General features: G+C 41.1%; 2 protein-coding genes and 1 long non-coding RNA gene across 3 annotated transcripts; 1 reads left to right on the top strand and 2 right to left on the bottom strand.

The window, feature by feature from the left end:
* Positions 1-7,778: 7,778 nt before the first annotated feature.
* Positions 7,779-23,583, bottom strand: LOC136177133 (uncharacterized). Its single transcript, XR_010664781.1, has 2 exons — positions 20,932-23,583; positions 7,779-8,779 (listed from the first exon to the last, which is right to left on the bottom strand). It is a non-coding gene; the product is annotated as an uncharacterized lncRNA (long non-coding RNA).
* On the top strand, positions 17,969-20,672 carry dlx6a (distal-less homeobox 6a). Its single transcript, XM_020648073.2, has 3 exons — positions 17,969-18,832; positions 19,470-19,663; positions 19,934-20,672. Exons 1-3 carry the CDS (start codon positions 18,526-18,528, stop codon positions 20,171-20,173), a joined length of 741 nt encoding a protein of 246 aa, XP_020503729.1. The 5' UTR covers positions 17,969-18,525; the 3' UTR covers positions 20,174-20,672.
* Positions 23,584-24,642: 1,059 nt separating the features above from the next.
* dlx5a (distal-less homeobox 5a) lies at positions 24,643-26,608 on the bottom strand. The gene is made up of 3 exons (XM_020648071.3): positions 26,017-26,608; positions 25,395-25,579; positions 24,643-25,179 (listed from the first exon to the last, which is right to left on the bottom strand). The coding sequence occupies exons 1-3, from the start codon at positions 26,372-26,374 to the stop codon at positions 24,865-24,867; spliced, it is 858 nt and encodes a 285-aa protein (XP_020503727.1). The 5' UTR covers positions 26,375-26,608; the 3' UTR covers positions 24,643-24,864.
* Positions 26,609-26,947: the final 339 nt, after the last annotated feature.

The raw sequence follows: 26,947 nt of genomic DNA, 5'->3' as shown, positions 1-26,947 counted from the left end.
CATTTTAGCTGCTTGTCATGGGTGCGTGTCAGAGCAGTAAAACAACGTTTGAATGAGTGAGTCAGAAAATGTTCTCAAACGGAGCGCAGCCGCCCTGCTGCTCACCGAGAGATTACTTTTCAAGTTTCTTTGCTCTGATTCATGAATATGTCCCAGTGCAACGCTCCAGATACGCTCTCACGGAAGATGTATCCCTCTTGCAGCAGTATTTATTTGTTGTAATCAAGCAGACAGAGAAATGTTTGTCCCCTAGTGCCTGGTTTCATGACTCGTCTTACAGAAGAGGTACAACACTGTTACATACAAGAAGTGTTTGTAAATGTCTGATCATTTACTATGCCCATTTTGAGGTGGTTATGTAGAAGCAGACTTGTTTAATTTTGCACTGAGAGCATATACATCCCAGGAGTGTGAGTGAGAGTTAGTGTACTAGTTGAGATGAAAATGTGTTACACTTAATGTATGTTGATATACTGACACAAAGTAAAAAGATATTTTTATTTCTGTAGTCATTTTTATGTCTTCAAAAAGGTTGAGGTGCGTGGTTACCACTGCAGACGGGTTTTTACCTTTTACAGCTAAACTACACACTACACAAGCAAAAACTCTCCTCAAAAACGTTCCTGCCAGACCCCTAGTATTTTTTCCGCTGCAAGTCTGAGTGGGCTTTTGTGTCCAAAAAACAGTAGTTATCTCTGCATACACTTTTAAATGCATGTTTGGCTGATGTAAGGCAAAATAATTTTCACATTTTCTCTCCCTGTAAAGTAAATTACATATAGAAGTCAGTTTCAGTAACAACAAACATCCACCAGTTTCTCAGTCCCTCGTTATGACATTGATGTTGCGTGTCAGTCACACACAAACTCTTTGTCACCTGTTCCTGCAGCAAACACAAAGACTATTGTTTTTGGTTGTGTGTGGAGTATTTTCTGCCACTTCACACCTGTCATTCACATCCATCCCTTGCCTGTCCATTCAAACCACAGTAAAGGGAGGGTCACTTTTCTTCCTCTGAACTGCACTCATTTTACCAGTGAATGGACAAATATGCGATTGTGCAATTTATACAAAAGACAAACTGCCAGATACATTTTCCCACATAGACAGATTCATGAACTCCTTTGTTGGTACGATAAATAACTTTAATGTTAGCTGAGTTTTCACATGCCTGAGAAAAGACTGTTGTCGGACATGCCATGAAAGCTGCATCAGAATATTGAAAGTCTGCAAAGCTCTCACAGCATTTTCATGTGAGCTGGTTGAAGTGTTCATTTTTCATGGTTCTTGGCCTGTAGGAGAGTGGGTTGTGGTTTGGGGAGAGGGTGCCAACAGAGGCCATGTGATAGGCGTTACCTCAGTGTTAGAGTCGATGTAGATGATTTCTTCATGAGCTATTTAATGCTCATTAAGATATTAAAAAAACAGGTTTCAAAGGAGAGAAGTCCAAAAATCCTGTAATATAAATGGAAATTGGCAGAACTAGCATTTGTATCATTCTGCCGCTCGTGAGTGACTTAATTTTGAAGGACACAAATCATGATAGTAGCCAGACTCTATACAATCTCATAAACATTGATTAACTATGCTACTAGTAGTTATTCCAAACTAATTAAATACTCAACACAAATTACAATAAACATGAAGAACAATTTGTCATGCAGAGATTGAAAGCAGACCATTCTTAAGAGACCCCCTTCTCTTCAAAGTTTCACACAATGCAATGCACCATACAGGTTGTTCTGTGAGTTACAGGAGTCATTGTAAGTGGAATTACAGGAAATTATCAAACTCACAGACTGATGTTAGGCTCATGCAGAGATTGTAAGCACAGTGCTGTTTTTAATAAACTTACAAATAGGTATTTTCCACCTTGCGTGCATGCATAAATGTGATTATGTGAAGCTCAGCATGATCACCCACTAGAATTAAACGTTGGTATATTACGCTATTTAAAATTATGTCTCATAAGTTGTGAGCGTACATTCAAAGTTTTTCTCCAGTTCTCTAAATGTATTTTTTTACCTCATACATACTCAACTCTGGCAATTTAGCATAATTTGGTGATGGACACAATTAGTTTCATTGTAGAAACATTCGATGGAAAGAAAGCTTTCTACTGGTTACATTTTTAAATTTGATCCATCTTGCCATTCACTTTCTCCAAGACATCAAAACGTTTTTCTTCTAACTTTGCAGCAGTAGTCATCTTGATTTTCTGCTGGCAACAATATCTTCAACGATTCATTTCAGTGTACACAATGAGGTCTATAAATTCTGCCAGACCAGGAGAAATTGAGACAAAGGACTTCACCAAACCAAAGCAGTGCACAGACACTAATCAACAGTTGCCAAACCATATCATGATAACTGTATTTATTAACTGAGTGAAAAAACATTGTTACAGTCTACTTCTTCTGCGAATTTTTGAAGCTGACCACAGGAATTCATCAGGGTCTGGTAAGGGGTACCTTTTGATTCATTTTTACAATGGCCAGTAGGTGCACAGGCTGGGCAACAAAACAATCGTACATTTAGAGAAATGCGCAGCATATTCAGCGATGCAACACAGTTATTCTCATGGTTTAAGATTAGCATTACTTCCTGTCATCACTGTCCACACCGAGAGCCCCCTGCCCCAGGCCAGACAAGTCCATCTCCCGTCAGTCTGTTGTCCCGTGCTCAACGGTGTTGTTGGCTTTGCTAGGTAAGCTCCAGCGATTAGCTTGCAACACCAGTGCCCATTCTAATTCCCTGTAGCTTCAGTTCTAATAAGGTTGTTTGCTAGCAATTCTGCTTTGAGTAACTAGCTATTGGAACTTTATAAGGGAACAGGAATGACTTGATCTTTTTCTGAAGCTATTCTTGTTTAGTAAAAATTAAACTGCCCTCATATAGACCACTTTTTAGATAGTTTTGGTGTGTTGATTTTCCAGGGATTGCTATTTCATTTGCAAAACTTCAATGCCTGACCCCCAACCCCCTGGAACAACACCACCATTTGTTAATTGTACAATGATACATCACTTTTATTGGTCAGCCTTTCAGTTCTTGGTAGGCTTATTTTTCCCTTTGGAAGCAGCCATGCTAGCTGTCTCCAGTCTTTGCTTTGCTAAACATGTTTTGACTCCAGCTCTGTAGACAATACATCAGTCTTCTCCTGTAACCCTTAAGAGATAATCCCAAAATGTTGACTGACTCACTTGATATATTACTAATAACAAGAGTTAAACCTGACATCTGTGTGAAGTACTCTAAAACAGCATAACATGATCTTCCATCATCAGTACTTTGGGTTTCTGTGATTAATACTTTAGGGGTTTCTATCAAACAGTGGTTTACTTGCATATTTATGCAACCTGTCAGTGAATTGCGTGTGCCTTGCAAAACTCCCTCCAGTCTTGATTAATTTGCTCAATTGATGACACAACCAAGTGCAAGCCTGCTTCAGAAGATTTATTCAACAATCAGGTCTAACTTGTTATTGAAAAGCTGAGGCTGAAAAATGGCAAGGGGACACACTGGTTTGTTTTGGCTTTGGAGCCTTGTTCCATTCTATGAATTGGGTTTGCAGACTACTACTGCTGAGCCGCTCTCTTTTATTTAACTATGTGCCTCACTGTGAGAAAGGAAAAAATGGCTTTGTATAATCACCAACCAGCCATATGGCCCCCAAAAAAAGGAAAAAAATGTTGGCAACAGTTTTCCTGTACAGAACATTAAAAAGAGAGCAAGAGAGAGAGAGGCAGAGAGAGACGTTTCTGACCGCAACTCATAAACCGCACTTTATTTAGACTGGCGTGCACCCATTATTTGTTCACAGGGGCTTTCAGTCAGTCTGAGGGAAATATGTTCCAGCATAGGGGGGGTGGGGGGGCGGGGGTTGACGGAGGAGAGAGAGAAAGAGAAGGAGGTGGGATGAACTCTTGCCAGGTGTCGGCCGTTGCCATGGCATTCCATCAGGCGACTCCATTGCGGCTCGGCAGGCTCATCAGAGACTGAATGCCAATGGGAGGGCGTGTGCACCGTGGAGAAACCGAAAGTGGCTCTACAGCGCTGGGCTCAGACCAACCCCCCCCCCCCTCCCCCCTCCTCTTCCCACCGCTGCCACCCACCCCAGCCTACAGGAATGTACAGAATGTGACCTGTTTGTGTGATGCATGATTGACAGGCAGAGTCCATATATGCACTCAAGGCTGTCTTTCTCTGTAAGTATTTCACGGTGAATTCATCTTTTTATATGAAATATGGAAGAGAGCTGCGTTGAAAATAGAGTCTGATCATTCCTGTTAGGGAGATGATTCGCTGGTGAGTAGTGCTGTAAGAAATAAAGATACACTGAAACACATTTATAAAATACACAAGTGTTCCTAAAAGCTCTTAGTTCAAATACAAACTCTGCTTTTTACTGGCATATTAATAAATATATATAATGTAAAAAAAAAAAAAGGAAATTCCCGCTGATTTTATGCATAGGGTTGTCTGTTGTTTACAGAGGTGGGCACAGTTAATCAGAAATGTAAATCCATTAACCGTTAATTGGGTAACAACAACATAAACTTTGATAGAAGTGAATCAGTTAATTCCATTAATAATTAACTGAAGCTAACGTTATTATTTAAAAACAACAAAGACATCAGCTTTTTGCAATGTCAATTGTGTCAATAGAATGTAGTTTTTAAGAAATTATTTTTATATATGTATATATATATATATATATATATCACTACCGTCTTCACTCTTGCGCTGCTCCAAAAGTACCTTCATGTAGGTCAAGCAGCATTTCACAATATAAGCACCCATGGCATAGATTGGCATTTTGGATCATTATTCAACAATCACTCTAAAGTTCAAGAGGTGGTATGCTCACGCTCAGGATGTCTGGAATCCATCTAACAATGTAAGAGCGGGGCTGGGTTGTTACGGAAACCGAATGTACCGGACGTTAAAGGTTTTGCTAATCGTTTTTTTAAATGAACATCCACATCAAAAATCAATGTATATATATAATGAGCATCAATGTATGAGTCTTCAAAAAAAAGTTTTTTCATGCATGTCAATAAATCACTATATTGGCTATTGAATTGTAGGCTACCCCCTGAATCATGTTATTTATAGCTTGATTTGTAGCATACAGTAATATATTGTATTGAGATATATGTATCGTATTGTGATATATATCATGATATGTATGGATATGTTTTGTATCATGATATGTTTTGTGATATGTATTTGGTCCTCAGGTGAGCAGACATATGTGCTTGTTTGCTTGTGTATGTGTATATGTGTGTCAGTGAGTGAGTTTTGCATCCAAAACAGGCCTCTCAAGCAGGCTACCAGGCCGTTAAAGTAAGATTTTCATGGAGATTATTTTGCCAGATGTGCCCAGCTGCAGCCATTGCAGGAATTGGGATGTCATTTCCAATCCACGATGCATGATTTGCCTAAAATTCTAAATCTCAGTGACATTTTGCCTTCCCACTCTTCTGCTTCTGCTATGGTATGAATGGTTTACATTATCACACTGTGCTTCCTTGCAGGGTTTCCTTGTTCATGAATATTATGTGGCATTGTTGCAAATGTCACCATCATCATCATTGATACACAAAACAGCTCTATCTCTATTCACCTATATTCCTGCCAGGCAGCAACTGTACATATTCACAAAATGAATAGGCCTCGCTCGCTGCAACTCTTAGCAACTGTTGCTATGTGTAACATTGTTGAACTCCACCTCATGCTCGCTTTTCGAACGCGAATGACTAATCCATCACGGAGCACACTGAAAGCTCTTGGTGAGGCCTCTGGAGCCGCTTGACGCCCCCCGTGACCCTCTCCTGGATGTTTCCTCATTACTTTATAATGTATTCACGCTTACGCTTCCATGCTGCTCGCCCTGGCCTCGTAATGGGAGGAAGCAGTGAGCTGTTCCAATGCATTCGAGCCCGCCACAATTTGCACTTCATTTTATTAACAAAAAACAGCCAGCCCAGCTTCTGACTGTGCCTCGCCAATGCTCACCAGGCTCCAGCCTTGCACAGCCGACAAATTTCCTGCAATGTGACGACAGGATAGAGTCTCTCAGCATCAGTGGGGTACCTCCGCCGGCCCCCGGGAGATGCTGTCATTATGCGTGTTTGCAATCATGGGAGCTGAATACCTTGGCTGGAAGTAAGGGAGTGGGGGGAAAGAGATTGAGGCTGAGAGAGAGAGAGAGAATGAATGTTTCGGCTCCTCAGCAGTGTTTGGAGCTTTCTGAAATGCATGTGCTATCATAGCAATGTTGTGTTTACCACAGCGGGAGGCAAACACAGAGTCGCAGAGGAGAGGCGCGGAAACGCCACACACAGTAAAATGAGCAAAATACATACATTAGGACTCTCTGTATTCACCACACACAAGCCGAGCCGAGGAGGAAAAAACTCATTTCAATATAAATGGATGACAAGCAGGGAGTGTGTCTTTATATCAGCTTTTGAAAATCTTTTTTTTTTTATTTTTTTGCTCACCACATGGAAATATCCAGCAGAAACCCTGGGACGAGTTTTGCTGGGAAGTGAGGATGTCAATGTTAATTTTCTTCCCGTTGCTAAGGAGACTCTTTCGCTCACAGCGGCTCTGGTTCCCTCCCCCATGGTCACCGTGCTTTCAGTCAAAGAAGCCTTTCTGTTTCCAGTCGTCTCCCTCGTGCAATCAGACATTAAGGAACATCTCCATATCAGGCCGTTTACGGTGGACCCGGGGACCCCAACATCTGGGGGCTATATTGATTTCCTGCTCAGGGGGGGGATATGTCTCCCAAGTGATCTATTCAGAGCAGCAACTTTAGCACACAGCCAATCTTCTGCTTGGATTGTCAGGCTAGTGTTTTGATGGCAGCGTGTAGAAGCTGCTTGTCTTGTACAGGAGTTACCCAAGCAAACACTTATTCCCCCCCCCCCCCCCCCCTACTTTTTTTTTTTATCCAGTGACTTAGCTGTTAGCCACATGAAGGAAAAATAACCTTATGTGAGGACAAGTTGCAAGGAATGCATTGTAAACATTTTAACCTGTCAAAAGGGTTGAAATCAGTGAAATAAATAGCTGTTGTGTGGCTGCCACAAAATGATCCCTTCCAGCCTCTGTAGTCACCTTTCTGACCGATGGACTCGCTGGTGTAGTAATCATGTAACATATTAGGAGTTTAAAGGGATTAAGCTGATATGCTGGGTGGTTTGCAAGCACCATGTAAGCCCTTACTCCCAAATGAGTATGGTGTTTTATCTCCCAGAAACTAAAGCTCAGGTCTTTAATTTAAGTTTAATTGTTCCAAATTCTTAGCTGTCTTACTGGTATAATACTTTCACATTTTGAAATCTATATTTATCATTTAGCCTACAAGGAGAGTATAGGACAGGACAATTATAGACACATTGTGATGCTCAAAGTCTTAAGTTTACCCTTCTGCAGCATCATTTGGTTGTTTTATTTCATTTTTTCTCATTCTGAAACTCATTGCATGTGATCCCCCTTTAACGTTTTCTGCAATAACTTCAGCTGTAAGCCATCATTTGAACCACATCGTAACCTTGAGTTAAACACAACAGGGACTCTGTATTGTTTGGTGACTTTTAATCAATTAAAGACACACAGGTACAGCCATAGAGTTTATAAAAGCAACAATACAAAATGTAAAGATGGCCTTTTTGGTTTGGGTGCAAATTTGAGTAAATCAACTTAATACAAGAAAAGCATTGTAATGATGAAGTCATTTTACACTCAGATCAGGGACAAAGACATTTTCTTTATTAATCTTTTTATTCAATGAAATATGTTCATCACAGTTTCTTTAAGTCAAGTCACTTTCATCTTCAGATGTAGGTCTACTGATTTGTCAGTCCATTTGTTTAAAAACACCATAAACATTCAATCTAAAACAGACAGAAAGTAGTCAATCGTCACACTAAAAAAAGCTGCATGCAAGTAAACCTTTTTGCATCTTGAGGTTAAAAATGAATCAAGTATTGAAATAGAGTTTCTGGATCAATCAGATTGTTTCATTTAGCATGCATAACACACACATGCACACACACACGCACACACACACACAGGATTTTGTCAGCTGCACACTTTTCTCTAACGTGGAAATTGCCCGAGCCGTAAAACAAGATCTCAAAGTGATTTCTTTTAAGTGCATATGCAGGATAACAGAGTTTTCTATCTGAGGGCTAAACAGGGAAAAGACAAAAATGACAGGGATTTCACCGTCGAATCCATTTAGTGGGCCGCTGACACATGAATGAGGGCAAAGAGAGAGAAAAAGGGGGAGGGAGGGAGAGAGAGAGAGAGAGAGAAAAACGAGTAGACAACCAATTTGGGAGTAATGCAACTAAAAACTGACAAGTGTAATTTCATCCATCTGGGCCGATGTGTAAAAAGCGCTGCGCCGAACATTCCCCATGATTCCCCCTGATTGATCTTCCCCTGGTCTGAAACACCTATTATTAGCCACGAGCCTAATAGCACCAGGATGGCTCAGCGCTCTCCCAGGGGCCAATTCTCCGGTCATCTGCCCCTCACTCACCACAGCTGTGGAAACCAACCAGGGAGAGGGAGGGAGCAGGGGGGAGGAGGAGATGGAGCTGCCAAGAGGGGATGGAGGCGTACCTAAAAGTGGGGGAAGAGGGAGAGAGAGAGGTGTGGGGTTAGAGAGAGGGAGCGAGGTTGAGGGGAGAGGAAGAGAGGGGTAGAGTGGGTATGAAGAGGAATATGGAGAGGAGAGAGAAGAAGGGTCCAGCGGCTGGACATGCAAGAGGGGGGAGAAGGAGGAGGGGAGGGGGGACGAGAGGAAGGTGGGCGAGATGGAAAAGCCGAGAGGAGAGAGGGGAAAACAGGGAGACAAAGAGAGAGGAGAAAAAAAAGTTACTTATTGACATTTATCAACCAGGAAAAAATCTATTTCACCTTTTTCTGTAGTTAAAATTAATTTCATATTCGCTCTCTAAATGCTCGTTTGAAGGATTCATCACTGGAAAAGGTTTTCACCAGGACACGATGAATGACTCATGTTCTTCTCTCCAGATGAGAAAGCTGCACTCAAAGTCAATGCCCGGCCGACAAAACCCCACAGACAGCCTGACAGAGGGCACAATGGCTTTGAATGAATGGAATTAAAACTGATTAGTAGAAGTGGTGGTAGTAGTAGTAGTAGAACGATTTAAAAATATATATTTTATTTTTGTTATCAAGACTCCTGTCCTTGTTTGTTTTAAGATTAATTTTTAGATGAACACATACCTTATTAGGAAACATATTAATTCAAGTTCACAAACAATAAATGAAGGCTTATAATGAAATTTAATACAGTTGTGTGTAGAAATTACTTTTTTTTTTAATGATCATGTTGAAGTGTAATGTAGTTTAAAGCAAAAATCTATTTTATGACTTGATTAACACTTTATATTAAAGATATGATTAAATACATATTTTACTACAGACTATAACACTATATAATGTAGTTATAGGCAAATATAAATGTTTATTCATTCAAAATATAAAATGATGTAATGCAGTTATAAGTAATTTTAAGTGATATTATTATGTAGTTATTAGCTTTTAAGTTATTAAATGATTATATTATAATATAATGTAGTTGAAAGCAGTTATAGACAACAAATAATTATGATGCTGTATTAGATTGTGGGCCAATGTAAATGTTGATTTAATTACTATAAAACTATGACTTATAAGCTGTTATATATATTATTCATCTCATGATTTGTATTTAATTTGTATCATCTCATAATCGTTTAAGGGGCTCATGTATAACGACATATTGAAAAAAGGTATTATAATGAATACTAAAGCATGACTTCTTGGGGATCTGGAGACAAAGATTAAAATAAAGGAGTTGAGATTTTGTCATTAGAGTTTCATAAACAGTTTATTAAATGTTGTTTGACTGCTGATGGTTTGTTTAATAGGTGGGAGGGAGCTCATTAAGGGCCCTTGTTCTTAATTAAATCATAAAATTGACACATAAAATATTAACCTCACATATTCCCATCCTGGAATGTTTTTGATTGATCCACCTCTTTTACCTGCAGTGATAATGAAAGTCAGTGTTCAAGGTCCCAAACCCAGAGTTACCCTTTCCATGCCCAAGGTGAGGTGTCAACAATAAGAAAGTTTGCTGCACAGACCTGGGTGAGGATCGTTAATTGCCATCTGGCTCTTTTTGGTTGATTTTTGCGATGGATTAAGGTCAGAGGTGTCCTGTTAATCGGCCCTTCAGTCTCTGTGAGTGAGTGAGCCCTCAGGTGAGGCGTAATGCATTTTCAAGGACAATGAATGCAATAATTGGCTACCTTCACTTCAGCAGGATGGACAAAGTCCTAAAATTGTCTCCACTCCTCTCTGACAGATCAGAGCAAATGAAAAGGAGAGGCCGCGAGGGTTTTCCAGGCAGATAATTAATAAGTGTGGTATGATGAGACCGGCTGTAGATTTGATCTTTTGGCCAAATCATTAAAGTGATCTGTGATCTGCTTGTGTGTTAACCAAGAGGACAGTGGAGCGTCCTGCTGACAAGTGTTTAACACCAGTTTAAAAAGGCTCACATTTTAATATTCAAGGCTAAAGGGATAGTTATATGATAGATTCACAGAAATAAATTATCATAACATTTCAGTTATGTATGAGTTTCATGTTTTCAGGAGGCTTTGGGTTATTCAATCTGAGAGAACTAACAAAAGTTTGTTTGATATTTGGTTTAAATTGGTGTTGTTTATTTTCTCTCTTATAATTAAAACTTATACCTGTAAAACTGTTCAACAGACTCTTTAATTTTATATACTAATGCGTTATTTTTATTATCATCTATCAGTGCAGCCATTGTAGTTGTCTTTGTGTACAGGTATGTTTAACGTTTAAATAATCCAATGACTTCACTTAAATAATCTTGAATTTGCAGAGCTTTCTACTGAGATTATTCTGTTTTTGCTTTTATAATTCAGTTTTCCTTCTTTTTATAATTCTCATGATATATTCTGGTGTTATTTATGGGGTTGTTTGGCGATATTAATGAAAGGGATGAGAGTGATAATAAGCGGAGATCAAAAGAAACACCAGGAGTCAACCCAAAATCTCAACTGTAAAAAATAATATTAAAAACATATTATTATAATGGTGATGCTAATGAGGGTACACGCTGTGATAAAAATGTATTTTAGATTAAATCATGTTTACTATATTGACGTTAAGATGTGCTTTCTATGCTGTTTGTGTTTTATACAAAGTGAAAGCTTTGTTATTTCAAAGGCCAAATTAAATTGTAGAAAACCTTTTTGCGTTTTTATCTGATGAGGCATAAAAGAGGAATAACTTGATGGTAGACTTTTCTGGTGTTATGCTTTTTCCTCAAGTGATTTTTGTTGCCTGGTGGAAAATCTGCTATTTTTTTCAGTTGCAAAATATCTAAATGAACAGACTCAGAATGTAAACTTGGATTGCAGGCCTTACTTTGTTTTTAGTGTGCAGAGTCTGTTTGCAAAAAAGCCACACTTCATTGATTTTTCTGCAACTTTAAGAGGTTGCATGGAGCACAAGACCAAACCAGAGCACAGCCTGCTGTGAGCTGCAGTTTCAGGTAGGAGTGTCCACAGATATCACCTGACAAACGCCTCCGACCCACAGCTCCTGAGAACCTGAGCAGCATCTCGCCCACCTAACCACATCTCACCAGGTGTGACTCCTTTTTCTCCTCGCCCTTTTTTTCCACTTCACTTCACACCTTGCTCTTGAATTTCAAACTCCTTTATTTCTCAGTCAGTGTCTGCCATTGTTGTGCAGCACTTCCTCCAGCGGGGCTTTCACTCCCATATGAGAGCCAGGACTTTCCTGTTGGAGGAGCTCACATTATGTTCTTCTTAGTTTGTACCTTTGTGTGCTTGTCAGACATTTGTTTTTTGGGGTGCTTCATTCTACTTAATAAAATGTTTTTGTTTTTTTTATAATTTGAATGTGTTTTGTTCTACTAGCAAGGTTTAATTATGTGGTTCAAAGGCATAATGAAAAAGCTGTCTTCGTTTTTTCTACCTTTATTTTGAAGCATTTCATTGAGAGTTAATTACAATTTTCTTTCCTTTTCTCTTTCATGGTGTTCATCTACAGTGGGGCCTTTTGGGAACATGAGAAAGGGGTCAGTATTGGTTTTATCCAGCATAATGTCATAACTATTCCCATTCAGGCTGATTCCATAAAAATGTGTTTACAGTCATGCAGGCCTAAAGAATAAACCTCAGTGTATAAAACGCAGTATTTATTTTTAATTTGACAGGACACGTGTTGTTTGGAACAATTACTGTCTTGTATTGAAGATAATTCAGTAAAAACGTACTTTATATTTGTAGGATTAAATGTTGTTGTTGTTTCGACGCATTCCCATCCTCATGACGGATCCAGATAATTGGATTATCTTGTTCTTATATTGTTCTCACTGTAAAGGCCTTCTTGAATTTACAATGTTGTAGTAGGCCGTTAAGTATACTCCACAACTCTGCCATTATTATCATATCCCCATCTTAAAGCTTCACGATAATTCAATGGCCCGTGTGTCATTTCTTCTATATCAGGCTCCACGCGGTTAGTGGCGCGCGCTGGGGGCGCGTTCAGAGCCTGTGGAGGTTTTTTTAAAAGCACCTGTCTGCTCGGACACAGACAGAATACCCCTCCTGTATACTGATGAGGGCCTCCACACCACAGGATCCGTCTGTGTCACTCATAAATAATCCCGAGATTACACTTAATTGTATCACTTAACAAAAAACCCTCCTTCAGACACACAGACATACTCCATCCTATTATTCTTTTGTTTTATTGATGCATTTCTCTTATTTTCAGTTTGTCTATTGATATTTTTCTTTGGTATTTTTTAAATTATTTTAAAGATTTTTCTTCAGAATAAGAAAATGTTTAAAAATGTAAAGTCAACTTATATAAAGTAGATGATTATGCCAATAAGAGCAACAACAACAAAATAAGAATAAAAATACAAATAATGATAATAATAATGCAATTATTTAAACTTTTTACGCCAGGGTTTTCTTCAGTCTGATAGAACTATATATATTTTTTTTTTTCCATATTTCGTTCTCCCCAATGTGACAGTGTTTTTGTTCATTAGTTTGTGATGGTTAAACGTTTCAGGAGTTTGCTCAACGCTCCTCGTTGTCGACTACTATGTCTTAATTTCTTTTTTTTCCCTCTGTCACGACGGATGAAAAGGCGCATCTAATTATTCCGGGAGGTTGGGAAATAAATGATTGTCTTTGAAGTAGGCCCGGGCCTTGGACTACATTAGAAGCCAAGCATGTGATTTGCAACTGTTGAAGTAAAGCCCTCACTGTAGGGTGAGAGAGAGAGAGAGAGAGAGAGAGAGAGAGGGAGAGAGAGAGGCAGGGGAAATGAGGAGGGTGGATTCTAGGCAAAAGAAAATGGTATCTTTGTTTGCTCCCCTTTGTTTACCAGGGGATTCTTTCTCATTTTTCCTCTTTTTCATTTTTTACTAATTCATTTCAATGGCTTTCAAACTGGAAAATGGAAATGTTGCTCCTGCCCTCTATTTCGGCGGCAGCGTCCTGGCAACAGAGCAATTTTCTATCATCAGGGATAAACGGCATCGAACAGTACATTCTGATAAAAAAGAGCCCATGATTGCTGGCCTTCCTGTCTGTCATCTATCGACCAAATCCTCTCCTTCAAGACCGACCACTGTGCTGTCAGACCTAATAATGTCGCGTATTAAGTCGAGGGAGGGAAGAAAGGGGGGCCAATGCGCACCCTGGCACTCTTACAGCCTTATTTGTTAGTGACATAAAATTCAGATACACTTTTTGGACATGGTTCTTTATTTATTCACTTTTTAGCTTATATAATGTTCAACTTTTTACCTTTCTACCATTTAATGCGTTACCAGCAACACAAAGACTTTACTAGGGAAAATATCTATATGATTTAAATTCTGGGCCTTAAATGTGCAGGTGGTTGACGAGCATTAAAACCTTATATACCTCAATTTATTACGGATGAATAGAATATTTCGGCCAGTAATGTAGTAAAACTGTGCTATGCCCTTTGATTTCATGCTGGTCAAGATTTTACGCAGATTTAAACACAAATATTGAAATTACACTCTGCGAGACATTGTCTAATTTCAGCATTTCAGAAACGAATGATAAAATATGAAAAACATATGACTAATGCAGGAAACAACGCAAGACAATCGCTCATGCAGGCCCACATTTTGCAGAGAGGGAGAGAAGGCGGCAAGAGAAACAAGCAGTCTTAATTAGGACCCGGGCCCTGAGTGGGACCAGTGCAGCTTGAGCCGTGCCAAATTAAATCCATTAGCGTGTGAGAGGCTGTGAAGGCTCAGTGGCGCAGGGCCTTTGCTTATTTGTGGTCATTTAGCTCCACTAGCATCACGCTACACTGGGTCCATCTGAAGTCCCCCTCGTCTGCACCTGGGGCCATGCATATGCCAATTTTGCTATTTACTGGAGAGATAATGCGATCCTAATTTCTGATGCAAAACTTATTGTAAACAGTCGTCTGCCTGGGAGCGCGCATGGTTTTCTTTATGACCAAACCACACTCATCTTTTCTTGCTGTACAGTTGCACGCTTTTACAGAAAACATCAAAGCGTTTGTATAAGTGGGTTTGCATTAGTACGCCGTGCGCAATTTGTGTGCGTAAAAGCGGCGTGCCACCATTTGGGCACGGATGAATTCTGCTTAAACATTGAAAGCTGGTCGCTTATCATTCTGGGGTTGCTGGGGTGGCATGTGTGCTCGTTTTGAATCTAGTTACAATAAAGCAAGTGACACAGACAGCTGTGTGTAGCATGCATCTCCTTCCATGGAGAGATGGAGAGCCGTCGACGCCTGGCTGTCTGTGCAGCGCCAGTGGCTTTGCGCTTGGCGGAGAAGGGAGACATGTTGTTTAACTGCCTCTCCATCTTTCTTTGCAGTGACAAGCCTCCGCGTTCCTCAGACCGCCCGGGTCCCCGAGCAGCCAAAGAGGTGGCTTTCCATGCGAGCCAGTCAATAGCTGTTAGAGGGAAACGACCGCAAACGCCCAGCCACTCGCTACAATTATGACCCTTGTCTTTCTGGAACTCCGTGTTAACGCTCAGAAATGATTAACACATGTGGCCGGATAGACAAGAAAAGACGGGCGGTGTTAAAACAGCCAGTGGTACACCGGCTGAGAGAGAGAGAGAGAGAGAGAGAGATGACGGGAGAGCTAGTTAGATGTTTCATATTATTTAACCAGTCTTGTTTAAATTTGTGCAGAGATTTGTGCAAATGATATTTCAAACTTAAGTTAAGTTTGTGACCCCCGCCTTGATCCTATTTTAACAGACAGTAACTGTGTTAAGCAGAAACAAGGCCTGGTTACACCTCCAAGCTCGATGTAAAATATCCTCAGTTTTGTCGTCTATCCCGGATCAGACAGTGGATGTCAGGGAAATCCCAGGCCTGGAGTGATTTTTAGAGAGTCATTCATCAGCGTTTTATAAGACAGCTGGAAATAAAGACCACTTCTGTTAAACCAGCATGGCCATTGATTGTGTTGAAGGTCAATCATCTACTTAGGAACTACAAAAGTGATTTCTAGATTCGCCGCTGGTTCATTTTGTGATTGACATTTTGAGGAAGTGAAATTTAAAATAATTTCTCTCCGGAATGAGGCGATGAACTCCTAATGGGGCAGAGTACAATAAGAGGCATGACAGAGCAGGTGTAGCGATGCATTAAAGGGAGTTGTGAATTTAAAAAAACAGTTTTTATTAACGGAAAATGACTTTATAATGAAAATATGATCATTTTTAAATTCTGTCCATTGATAGTACACTGCACAGGCCTCTCAATTAGACACGCTTGTCAACATGTATGCTATATGTTAAGCATTTCAAAGGCACCAAGGTCGACTATGTCATGTTCTCTCTGTTCAAACAAATCCGTCCTTTCACCACTCTACTTAATCTCAGTGTGTGCATAGAAAAGCCTCCAAACACGCCTGCGGGACACCAAGACTCTGACATCAAACCCGCACGGTCATCCCGCAACTTAATAATCCTGCGGTGGCATACACACATACAGACACACAAACATACGATGGTGCTCCACAAAAAAACGTCTCATCCAATCTGTTTAAGATGTTTTTCTTTTCTTTTTTGCCTGCAGGGAGTAGAGCATGTATGTCTTTGTAGCAGCCCTCAAAGGCGATTAGAAAAGGTAAAGGATCTGGTTTCTGCTCTGCGTGTCCAAGTGGAACACGGGCAGGGGAATTGGCCACTGTGTTAGATCACTGAGGGGTGACCAAAGGTGCTCCTGCAAGGTCTGCGTGTGCGCGCCGTGAGTGCGTAAAATGCAGAATTATCAGAGACAATCAAAACCATTCATCAATGTCAGTGTCGACAGAAGAGCGTCAAATGGAAGCTCCTACCTTCAGCCCTCTCGGAGAAAAAAGAAGCAAGCAGACTTTTTAAAGAACATTTTAAAATAATCAAAGAGTGTGGAGGAATAAAATAGATCCACGTGGGTGTTCTGCGGCTCACATCTCTGCCTCTGTGCTCCTCTCTCTGTCCGCTGCTGTAAAATGATTATCCGGCTGGGTTGTAAGCACTTTTTAAATCCCACAAAGTAAATAACAACCGTAGCTGGCGATAATAGCAAGGTACCAAGTTCTTGTTACAGAAAAGGAGAAAATTGAAACTAAACGCTGCGTTTAGACAACCATTTTTGATAAGAGGATAATTGAGGCGACACTGGCGTATAATTAGGGGATAATTTATGCTATATCCACTTTTATTCCACCCTCCCAAAATAAATCCAGGCCATAATCATTACAGGCGAATTGTTCTTAATTTTACAGCTGCAATTTGAGTAAAGTGTGGCCGCTAATCAAATAGGTTTTCGCAGTAACTTGATTGCAGCCATAATTATTTTATTATTTATTGTTATTTCCATCGCCTTTTTTGGTGAATTCACTTAATGCAACACTGTGGCAAAATCAAAGTGCAAACCATGATTTCAATTCGTATTAGGTTGAAATGAGCAGCAATGGTATTTTCTTCTTATTTGTGAATAGAACATAGTCAGCCCTCAGAGGCAAACTGTATAATTTACATATATTCAGGACCAAATCAGGCCTCATATTACAACAAGGATAAAAGACACTGTCAGTTTATCTCAGTATCCACCCTTCTATGTGCAAAATAACCTATTGTACCCAAGGCATATTGTTATTTGATGTGTCACATGTGCTGTATTTTGAATTGTCTGAAGAGCCGTAATCATATGGTCAGTAGCCCCAGGAGAAAGCAACAGTTATAATATGTGTTACATTCAGAGCAGGAGGGGGGCTAATAGAGGGGCTGCTCATTAGGTGACAAATACTCGGGAAAAAAAAAAAACAGAAGCCATTTCAATCAGTAATTTTTTAAATAATATTTGAAAAGCTCTAATTTGTAGGTTTTTAAAAAAACTTAGTTATCTGGACCTTTTCTCATATTCTTATATTTCGAGGGCCTTTCCACCTGTTTCACAAATGTGCTTTACAAAACAAATCACCTCTTAAGTGAAAATAAGTACAAGCCTTTAAAATATGTTTTTAATATTCACATTTGTATTTAATTGCTTGGAAGATTTTACAGGTGATTACAAATGTTCTTACTTTTGAAATAAAGATCATTTTATCCTCCAGAACAAAGACATGCTGATTTTGAACACAGATATTTGACTAAATGTGTGGCTATTTTGTCAATAATTAGTCGGTCTTTGGTTTAAAAATCAATTTTCAGGTTCAATACTGTCTAAGAAGGATGTTTGTGCGATGCTCTATAAGTAATTAATTCTCGAGGAGAGGAGGAGTTAAATGCTGTGAGAAAAAGAGGCTCATATAGACTGCTGCCTCGTCCGGCTAAATCAAAGCGCGCACTATATGTTGACGCTTCGTGCGTAATTTGGGGGTTTGGGTAAAAAACAAAATCTGCTCGGCAATTCCACAAGCGCTGTTTTGCGTGTGAAGCTTGTCTGTAGGAATTATGCGTCTTTCCCATCGTATATTATTTCCCCCATAGTTGTGGTGGGAGCTGGTAAGGTGGGTTAACTCCAGCTCAAGTCTCCGTGAAGCGCAGAGCTCTGATGACGTTGGGTTGGATGACCAATCGGGAGGCGCTGCCCTTTGGAGACAAACCATTTTACTTGTAGTGTCTGCATCAAGTCTGGAAGCAAGGGCTCAATTTTAACAGAATCCACCTAAAAATCTCGCCCTTAACTTATGCCTACCTTTCGCCACTTTGGGTGAGAATATCACAAGACAAGGGGGGAATAAAGGCGCGTGTGGAAAATTCGGGTGTTAATAGGACAATATCTGTTCCGCGGTGGAGAGGGGGAGAGAGACAACAGCACAGCGAGAGAGAGAAAACCGATTTGGTCTTGAGAGAGAGGGGGGTGAGTGCTCTCAAGGCAGAAAATTCGATGATGACCATGACTACGATGGCTGACGGTCTGGAGCCTCAGGACTCGTCCAAGTCTGCGTTCATGGAGTTTGGGCAGCAGTCGCACTCACAGCAGAGCTCCCCGTCAATGGCCGGCGGACACTACCCGCTGCACTGTCTCCACTCCGGCTCACACGCGCACCACCAGCACGACAACACCGCGTACACCGGGACCAACACCTACAACAGGTCGTTACCTTACCCATACGTGAGCCACGCGCACCACAGCCCGTACCTGCCGTCTTATCACAACAACACGGGAGGACAGACGAGGCTAGACGGCACAGGTAAGAAACCTCCCTTTTGTCCATCCAGTGGCGTCTTGCAGACTGTACATTAGAGATGGGTGATCCAGAAAGTGGGGATAAAAACTATTCCCTGTGCCAGTGCCCGTGTCCTACCCAAGTCACCGCGCGGTCACTCCAATTTCAGACGAATGATCTTTCAAGCGTAGGTATGGTCGATTACACCGGGGGAAGATCGTGCGCAAATAGTATTCCTGATCCAGCCTATTTTACCCTCTCTCAGCCCGGGTTTCTGTCCAGTTTAGCCCTTCTCCTCTCTTCCAATAAAACATGCTCTAATACCCGGGTTGTGATCATACACGAGCGTGCATCCTCACCAACTACTCGTGGAAATTAGGCTGCACGCACGCCCTGAATGTTGTAATTAGCATTTAATTGACATGTCATTACCAGCAATATCCTAAATATGACAGCGTATGAGGATTGTGGCCACGTCGCTCCAAGGAAACGCGAGTTGTCACAGGAATGTTCATTTTAGGCAATTTTATCTCCACCTTTTCCCGGAAGATTTCTGCCGTTTGATGCGTTTCATTTTTGGGCTATCTCTGCATTCAACACACAGGGAGATAGAATCCAAGCGCTTGGTTTTGAATAATAACATTGGTTCTTTTTGTTGCAGAGCAGCAGAAGACGACGGTGATTGAAAATGGGGAAATTCGTTTTAATGGAAAAGGCAAGAAGATTCGCAAACCTCGGACAATTTATTCCAGTTTGCAGCTGCAAGCACTGAACCACCGTTTCCAGCAAACACAGTACCTCGCTTTACCGGAGCGCGCGGAGCTGGCTGCCTCTCTAGGACTGACACAGACCCAGGTGAGGAGGGATTTACACCCACAATCTTTACATTGACCCCTTGAAAATAGGATTATATTTATAGTGAATAATTATAATTATAATAGTAGCCTATAGTTTAAAATATTTATTAGAACATTATTACTATTTTTTAGAGTAGGCTATGTATTTTTTGTTGCTGATAATTTTTCGTGTATCAATGCTTCATACAGTTTTTACGCATCTCCACACAAGCTCTTTATCCACATGTCCTTTACTCATTACACGAACTCCTCTCCTTTCCTCCCACAGGTAAAGATCTGGTTCCAGAATAAGAGGTCAAAGTTCAAAAAGCTGCTGAAGCAAGGCGGCAACCCGCACGAAAGCGACCCTATCCCGGGCTCCATGTCCCTCTCCCCACGCTCTCCCACTATCCCTCCAATCTGGGACGTCACGGCCTCTTCCAAAGGAGTAAACATGCCGGCCAACAGCTACATGCCCGGCTACTCTCATTGGTATTCCTCCCCACATCAAGATTCAATGCAGAGATAGACTCATGTGGAGGCAGAGGAGGCCTTCGGATCTTCTCCATGCCGTTTCCCCCAAACCCCCCCACCCCCCACCCCAACGTAGCCTACAAATCGTGTGAGCGCAGAGACTAGAGAGGAAAGGAGACAAACCCCTCTTCTGCTGCTCCAATGACGGATAAAACTGCAGCCAAGACCTCGGTGTGATGACACAAACAAGGGAACTAACCGTTTTTTTAAGCTGTTGAGTGGGCTCGCCTATTTGTTATGCTTTCATTCTTGTCAACATCTGAACATCAATATACCAAATATTATCAATGATATTTTGGCCACGTTTTGGGCCAAAGACTGAGAACTCTCTATGCGCTTTAGCGCCCAGAACCTTCAGCCATGATGGACTCCTGACTGCTTTTATTTTTGGTTTGTTTCTCAATCATGCAAAAGCAAGCAAATTGTCTGTCTGTAAATATAATCTGCGATTTAAGTTGTACATACACTTTTTATGTTTTGTGAGATTGAGTAAACCGTGACTCAAAGCAGATGCCTGCTGTTGCATGATTTCAAAAAATTCATTTAAGGCCCCTTTTCCATGCTTCATATTGGGCCAACATCCCATTTCAAAATTCTTATTTCCCGTCCCCCTGGTGTGCACGAGCTTCTCCCAGACGTTTGAACATTAGCTGATGACACATTTCTGCAGTGAAAAGCCCATTTGAATGAACCCAAAGCGCTCAAAACCCCACAGTATATAGATTTATCAAACAGCGGAGGAAATTAACTTACCCTGCACCGCTGCTGCCTACATTCACCCCGAAAGACATTTGCTCCAGGTCCAGCTCATCTTGTCATTTCACCCTCAATTATTAGAAGTATTGACAAAATGTTTTCTCCCTTCTCTCCGTCCTAATGCAGGACGTTAAATGCCAAGCTCCACGGGATCGATGTTTGAACAAAGCAGCCAGCTGCAGCAGCGTTCAATATGAAGGAGATATTTGGGACAATTTGTGGGTTTTTATCCAAGTGAGGCTTTTTTTCCATTCTCATAAATGCAGGCATAATTAGGGTAATTTTTGATGTAGCCCGCTGATTACAGCGTTTTTACCGTCAAAGATAATTACCTGTAATTTTCTACCACTTTTAATACTAAAAGGCATCTTTATTTGGATTTGAGGTAGCACAGATGGAACAAAAGGGGGAAATTATTCGGTTATTCATATACAAATTGCTGCGAGAAGTGAGCGCTCGGGATATTATCTGAAATTACGACGCTGAAAAGCTTCATGCAGCTGTCAAGTTGCGGATGTCCCACTGGCGCACATTCAGCTATAGTACCTGAGACCCCCCCACCCCCACCCCCACTCTCCCACCCAACCTCATCCCAGACATGGGGCCTCAGTCTATCTGCTCCAGGGCCATTGCACCCCTGATCTCAGGCTGCAGGGAGCCCGAGGCAGCATCGAGTAAACATCAACATAGCTCATAAATACACAGTTAGGTTATTCAGCTCAGAGATACGACCTTTTTCATCATGTTGTGCAAATGGAAAAAAGGCTTTGATGAGCTAAATCAGATAGATAGATAGATAGATAGATAGATAGATAGATAGATAGATAGAGAAGCAAGTCAAGAGCTATAGGTAGCCTGCATTCTGCCTGATAATAAAGATCGATAGATAGATCGATAGATAGATAGATAGATAGATAGATAGATAGACAGATAGATAGATAGAGCAGCAGACTGATAGAAAAAGGGGCAGGGAGGTGAAGGGAGGGATGTCTCACTCCTTGCTCTTCTTCATGCACTAAAGCAGGCTTCTACATAAAAGCACCTGACAATATTTCACACATTGAATGAACTGTAAAGGCGCGGGAATATTACCTCACAAACATCTACACCCCATGTCCTTCAAATAAATCAATACAAATCAGATTTTAGGACAATGCAACATTTCTCTCTCTCTATTTCTCTATGTCTCTTAAATCTGAAGACTAATTTCCAGTTCAGAGTGTCACAGCATCATTGAGAGGAAATATTAGAGTCAACCTTACCTTCTTGCGCTCCTAGCAGACTAACCAAAAAAATAAAGCTCTGCACTGCTTTTCCTGCTGCTGGTTGAATACCCAAATCCAGGTGGGAAAGTGTTTGCACACCCCGGTAAGCTCTTATATATTGCCTGCAAAATTAGCTGTTATTACTGTCACTGTTTAGTGATGGCGAGCTTGAAAAAAAAAAAAAAAGCCCTCTGCAATCAAGAACTAAGCGCATCTTTGCAAATTATAGGTAATTGTCAATGTCCAGATTATGATAATGGAGCCCTAATCCTAGAGAATAATTATTGTGGAGTGTTACAGTTGAAGCTGTCCAGTAAAGCTAACTGTCATTATTTAGACTCGATTTGCAAAACGGGGGGAAACTAGCTGAGTGGAAAATGTTCGGTTGGAAATAAACAGGGGCTCTCGATATAATGGCAGCACGAGTGTGTGAGTATTTATGTGTGTGTGTTTGTTAGACTCTGTGTGTGTGTGTGTGTGTGTGTGTGTGTGTGTGTGTGTGTGTGTGTGTGTGTGTGTGTGTGTGTGTGTGTTTGTTTGTTAGAGTGTGTGTGAGATATAAATGCTGGGGGACATTCAGTAGTTTTTGTGTGTTTATGAGGGGGATATAAAGGCCTTCGTGTGCATCTGTGGTCCATACAGTGCGCGTGCCTGAGTGTTTTTGAGCGCGTGAGCTAGCCTATTAAAAAATATCTCATTTTCTCAGGTGACCTGCTCGCGCTGTAATTACGCTGCTTCTGTTTGGCCTACAGCATGAATTAGAGCTGGAAACAACAAGCACGGTGGCGTTTTGCACGATGAAGAAGAGGGACGAGAAAACGCAGAAGAACAAGGTGATCTTTTACGAGCGTTTGCATTTTGCTTCCGTCCACCACGGAACAGATATTTTCCTATCAACATCCACATTTTCATCACGTGCCCTTATCCCCCCCTGATCTGTGATATTCTCACCCAGAGTGGCAGAAGGTATAGGCAGAAGTTAAGGGCGAGATTTTTAGGTGGATTCTGTTCAAATTGAGCCCTTGCTTGCAGACCTGATGCAGTGTGTGAGTGTGTGTTTGTGAGTATCAGAGAGAGAGAGAGAGAGAGAGAGAGAGAGAGAGAGAGAGGTGTATTCAGTACTGCAATCAGTAGCCTAGAGGAGTGTGTGTCAGGTGGAAATGCTGAATGCATAGTTCAGTGTGTGGGTCAGATGCAGTTTTGTTTGTTGTGATGTTGTGAGTGTGAGATTCAGAGGGGAGTGAAATGTTGTGCCAAGTGTTTTGTAAAAATAAATAAAAATAAATTGTGATTTTTGTGCACAATTGTGGGTAAAATTCAATTAGATCCATTCGCGGTTTACTCGGCGGTTTTTGCTGCGGCAGCGCTGGATTTGCCTGTGAATATCATGGTGAAATTGTGGAGGATTTGCTACTTCCCCCCCCCCCCCCCCCCCCCACACACACTTTTTATTTTTATTTTTTTATTTACCCGGAAGGTGGGCTGCATGCGGCCGGGAGTGGCAGAGCTCTGGAGCCGGTCTACCCCCACAGGAATGCGGATTGTCTCAGATCTCCGTGCCGCCCCCCTCACCCCCTCTCTGCCATTCAAAGCGGCTAATTGTAGGGGACACAAAGCGCGAGCGACTGCACACTGTCTGCTGCAGGAGGAGGCTTTTCTGTGCACACAGAGCTGCAGGCTGAAAGGCTCAATCAGGGGATTGATCAAAAACGTGATCAGAGCCAGTATAGTAATCAACAAATATTATTAGGCTATTTAAAGATAACACATAATAATATTCCAGGATATTTGATATTAGATGATAGAGTGATGTTATTGTAAAATATATATATTTATATAGAATATTATTCATAAAACAATATTAATGATTCAACAATCATGAAAAAGATTGTTTAAAAATAAATTCAGGGACGTGTGCCACCTCTGACTATAGCCAACAATAACATGATAGTAAAGGACAAATAATAGTAAAGGATTGTTACAATGATGTATTGCAGAATCCACAAATTCTACATTGAAAAAAAAGGGACAAATCATTCCATTCAGGAAACACAAACTGAGGATGGTCTAAATATCACAGCAGCGATGTCTAACAAAAAAGGTTTACAATTAGCCTATATATTTATCTTTATCTCCCATTTATAAAATCACAGAGAAGCCTTTTAATAATACTCCATATATTATTGCAAGTGCAGAAAGAAAAATGTAAGACTAGATTTAGATAAGATTTACGATATTGTCCATAAAGTCATCTCACATTGAGCAGCTTTGATTAACAACTGTGTGTGTGTGTGTGTGTGTGTGTGTGTGTGTGTGTGTGTGTGTGTGTGTGTGTGGTAACGTCACCTGAGGCTCAGACATTATTTATGCGTGTGAGTCTTTGTCGTGATTTTCCGTCTAAGTATATGAGGGTTAAAATAACAAGAGACTGCAGAGAGGCCGGAAGGTTCAAAGGTCCATTGTCCATTTAAACGTTTAATAGTCTTCCAAAAAAAAAATGCAATAAATTACATGCACACATTTACACATTATACACGTTTCTTCTATGACTGTCATCAAATACATTGCATATTCCTCTGAAATTTGAACACGAGTCCCATAGAAGGAGGAGAAAAAAAATACTTGAAATGAACAACCGGTTTGTGTTGTTTTTTTTGTTTTTTTTTCAATATAACGTCCCTGCTCCAAGAGCCAACGAGTGCTGTATCGAGTTAGGGGTCTGCAGGTGGGAAGTCATGGAGCTGCCGGCAGAGGTGTACCATGAACTCGCGTTTTCCAAAAAGTTAGCCGCCGTAGTGTTGATGCTTTGCGGCTGCAGGCTGTGCGGCCTTGAGGGGCCCTGTGTGTCCCAAACGGCCGGGGACTGTGGGGAGTTGCACGCCATGGGGTCGCTGGAGCTGGGGCTGTGCTCCGGGGGAAGCTCGCCATTTTTCATGATCTTCTTCAATTTTGATCTCCTGTTCTGGAACCAGATTTTAACCTGGGAGGGGGGAAAAAGTCGAAAACAGAGCCGTTAATATTTCATGAAGGCGCAGAAGCAAATCATGTGTTAAGATACACACCGTGCGTAAAAGCGCACAGGAGCACAGCTCACCAAAACAGCATTATTTTCGTCATTCTTTTAAACAAAGACGACTGGTAAACAGTCCAAACGACGACAAAAGGGATGATAATAAATTGTATATAAATTCTCACCTGTGTTTGCGTCAGTCCCAGTGAAGCAGCAAGCTCGGCTCTCTCCGGCAGGGCCAGGTACTGTGTGTTCTGAAAGCGCCTCTGCAGGGCGGCCAGCTGAAAACTGGAGTAGATGGTCCGAGGTTTCCTCACTTTCTTCGGCTTCCCGTTCACCATCCTCACCTCAGGCTCGCTTATCTCTTTTTCTATAAAACAATTGTTAAAAAAAAAGGAGTAAATAATTGACCTAAATACAAATGTACCCCTCTTCTGTGTGACTCGTGAAGAGGTTGTCGTCTTTAGCCGTTAAAATCAGAAAATAATCAAATTTTATCAACACATTTAATGAAGGCCTATTGAAAGAAAAGAAAAAAGGACAGCAAGCGTATTCTCAAACATGTTATCCAACTGGAACTTGCAGTTTGTAAAAAAATAAAAATAAAAAATAAACATGTATTGCTTTTTAAAATCTCTGAGCTTCACCTTGCATTTTTATGCAAGTCAGAACAATATGCGATTTAAACAGCTTTTTTAAATCACGCTCATATGTAAATGTTGCTTATTTAAACAGTAGGCTAATGGTGGTTATCCATTAATAATCGCCTTTGCTCCTATCGTAAGAAAGTAAATCTGCGGGCCGTACCTTGAGGACTCGGCTGGGCTTGCACTCTGCTGTAAGTCCCAGCATACTGGTGGTAGGCGGGGGTCGTGTACGAGCTGTAATCAGTGTAGGATTTTGTCGCGTAATTTCCAGCGGATCCATTGACTCCCGGGTATTGGAACTGGTAGGCATTGAGTGGTTTCCCGTACGACGTGGAACTGGGCGAGCAGTAGCCGTGAGTGACTCCAGCGGCCGGACTGTAGTAGCCAGAATCCGTGGCGGAGGACTCGGGTAAAGTAGGAGATTCCTGAGACGGATGGTGCATGGTGGAGAGTTGAAAAGAGCTCTGGAAGTCTGAAGGTTTCACACTCGAGATCCTCCGGTCGAATACTCCAGTCATACTTTGCGAAGAAACGAGTGAATTTTGTTTTCTTTTATAATCAAAAAGAAGCTGTCTAACTCCAAAGCGGTGTGAAAAACTACACTGACATCGTCGGAAGGTTCCTGGGCCGTTGGGCTCTGGTGAAGACTGCAGCCAGCCCCGCAGCAAAGACTTGGTTAAATCCTAAATCGCGCTCTTACGCACTGCAGGGAGGATCTGGTTCCATTGGCCAAGGCGCACACAGACACAGCTACACCCAATTCACTCAGCCAGCTTTCTTATAGGGGGGGAAACCACCCGGGCTATGTGGCTGCATTGTTGTGTTTTTATTCTATCAATCAATGAAGGCAATTAAAGTGTTGGCCGCGTGGCCTATCGACGTTTACAGAAGGATAAATAAGAAAGACAAAACCTCATTACCCTTGAGGCCTCCTTCTTTAAGACCGACCGTTTAATAAAATTGTCATGTTTTTTTTTTCTTTAAACATTTGATCAAAAAGTCGCTGTTTTATTAATTTCTGACAATTACAACATGAAATGAAGTCGGCAAATTTCTCACAGAATAAGTCATAAAACCAAATACAATTATAA

The sequence above is a fragment of the Labrus bergylta genome, chromosome 19 (assembly GCF_963930695.1).
Source record: "Labrus bergylta chromosome 19, fLabBer1.1, whole genome shotgun sequence".
Lineage (NCBI taxonomy): Eukaryota > Metazoa > Chordata > Actinopteri > Labriformes > Labridae > Labrus > Labrus bergylta.
Note: the sequence above shows the minus strand (reverse complement) of the source record. Positions and strands in the feature narration are given on the sequence as shown.

Excerpts from the sequence above, each read along its gene's own strand:
- dlx6a (XM_020648073.2), top strand. The coding sequence starts at position 18,526 with ATGATGACCATGACTACGATGGCTGACGGTCTGGAGCCTCAGGACTCG. Across the intron at positions 18,833-19,469 it reads GACGAGGCTAGACGGCACAG|AGCAGCAGAAGACGACGGTG; the intron begins GTAAGAAACCTC and ends TTTTTGTTGCAG. Across the intron at positions 19,664-19,933 it reads TAGGACTGACACAGACCCAG|GTAAAGATCTGGTTCCAGAA; the intron begins GTGAGGAGGGAT and ends TTCCTCCCACAG.
- dlx5a (XM_020648071.3), bottom strand. The coding sequence starts at position 26,374 with ATGACTGGAGTATTCGACCGGAGGATCTCGAGTGTGAAACCTTCAGAC. Across the intron at positions 25,580-26,016 it reads AGCCCAGCCGAGTCCTCAAG|AAAAAGAGATAAGCGAGCCT; the intron begins GTACGGCCCGCA and ends ATTGTTTTATAG. Across the intron at positions 25,180-25,394 it reads TGGGACTGACGCAAACACAG|GTTAAAATCTGGTTCCAGAA; the intron begins GTGAGAATTTAT and ends CCCCCCTCCCAG.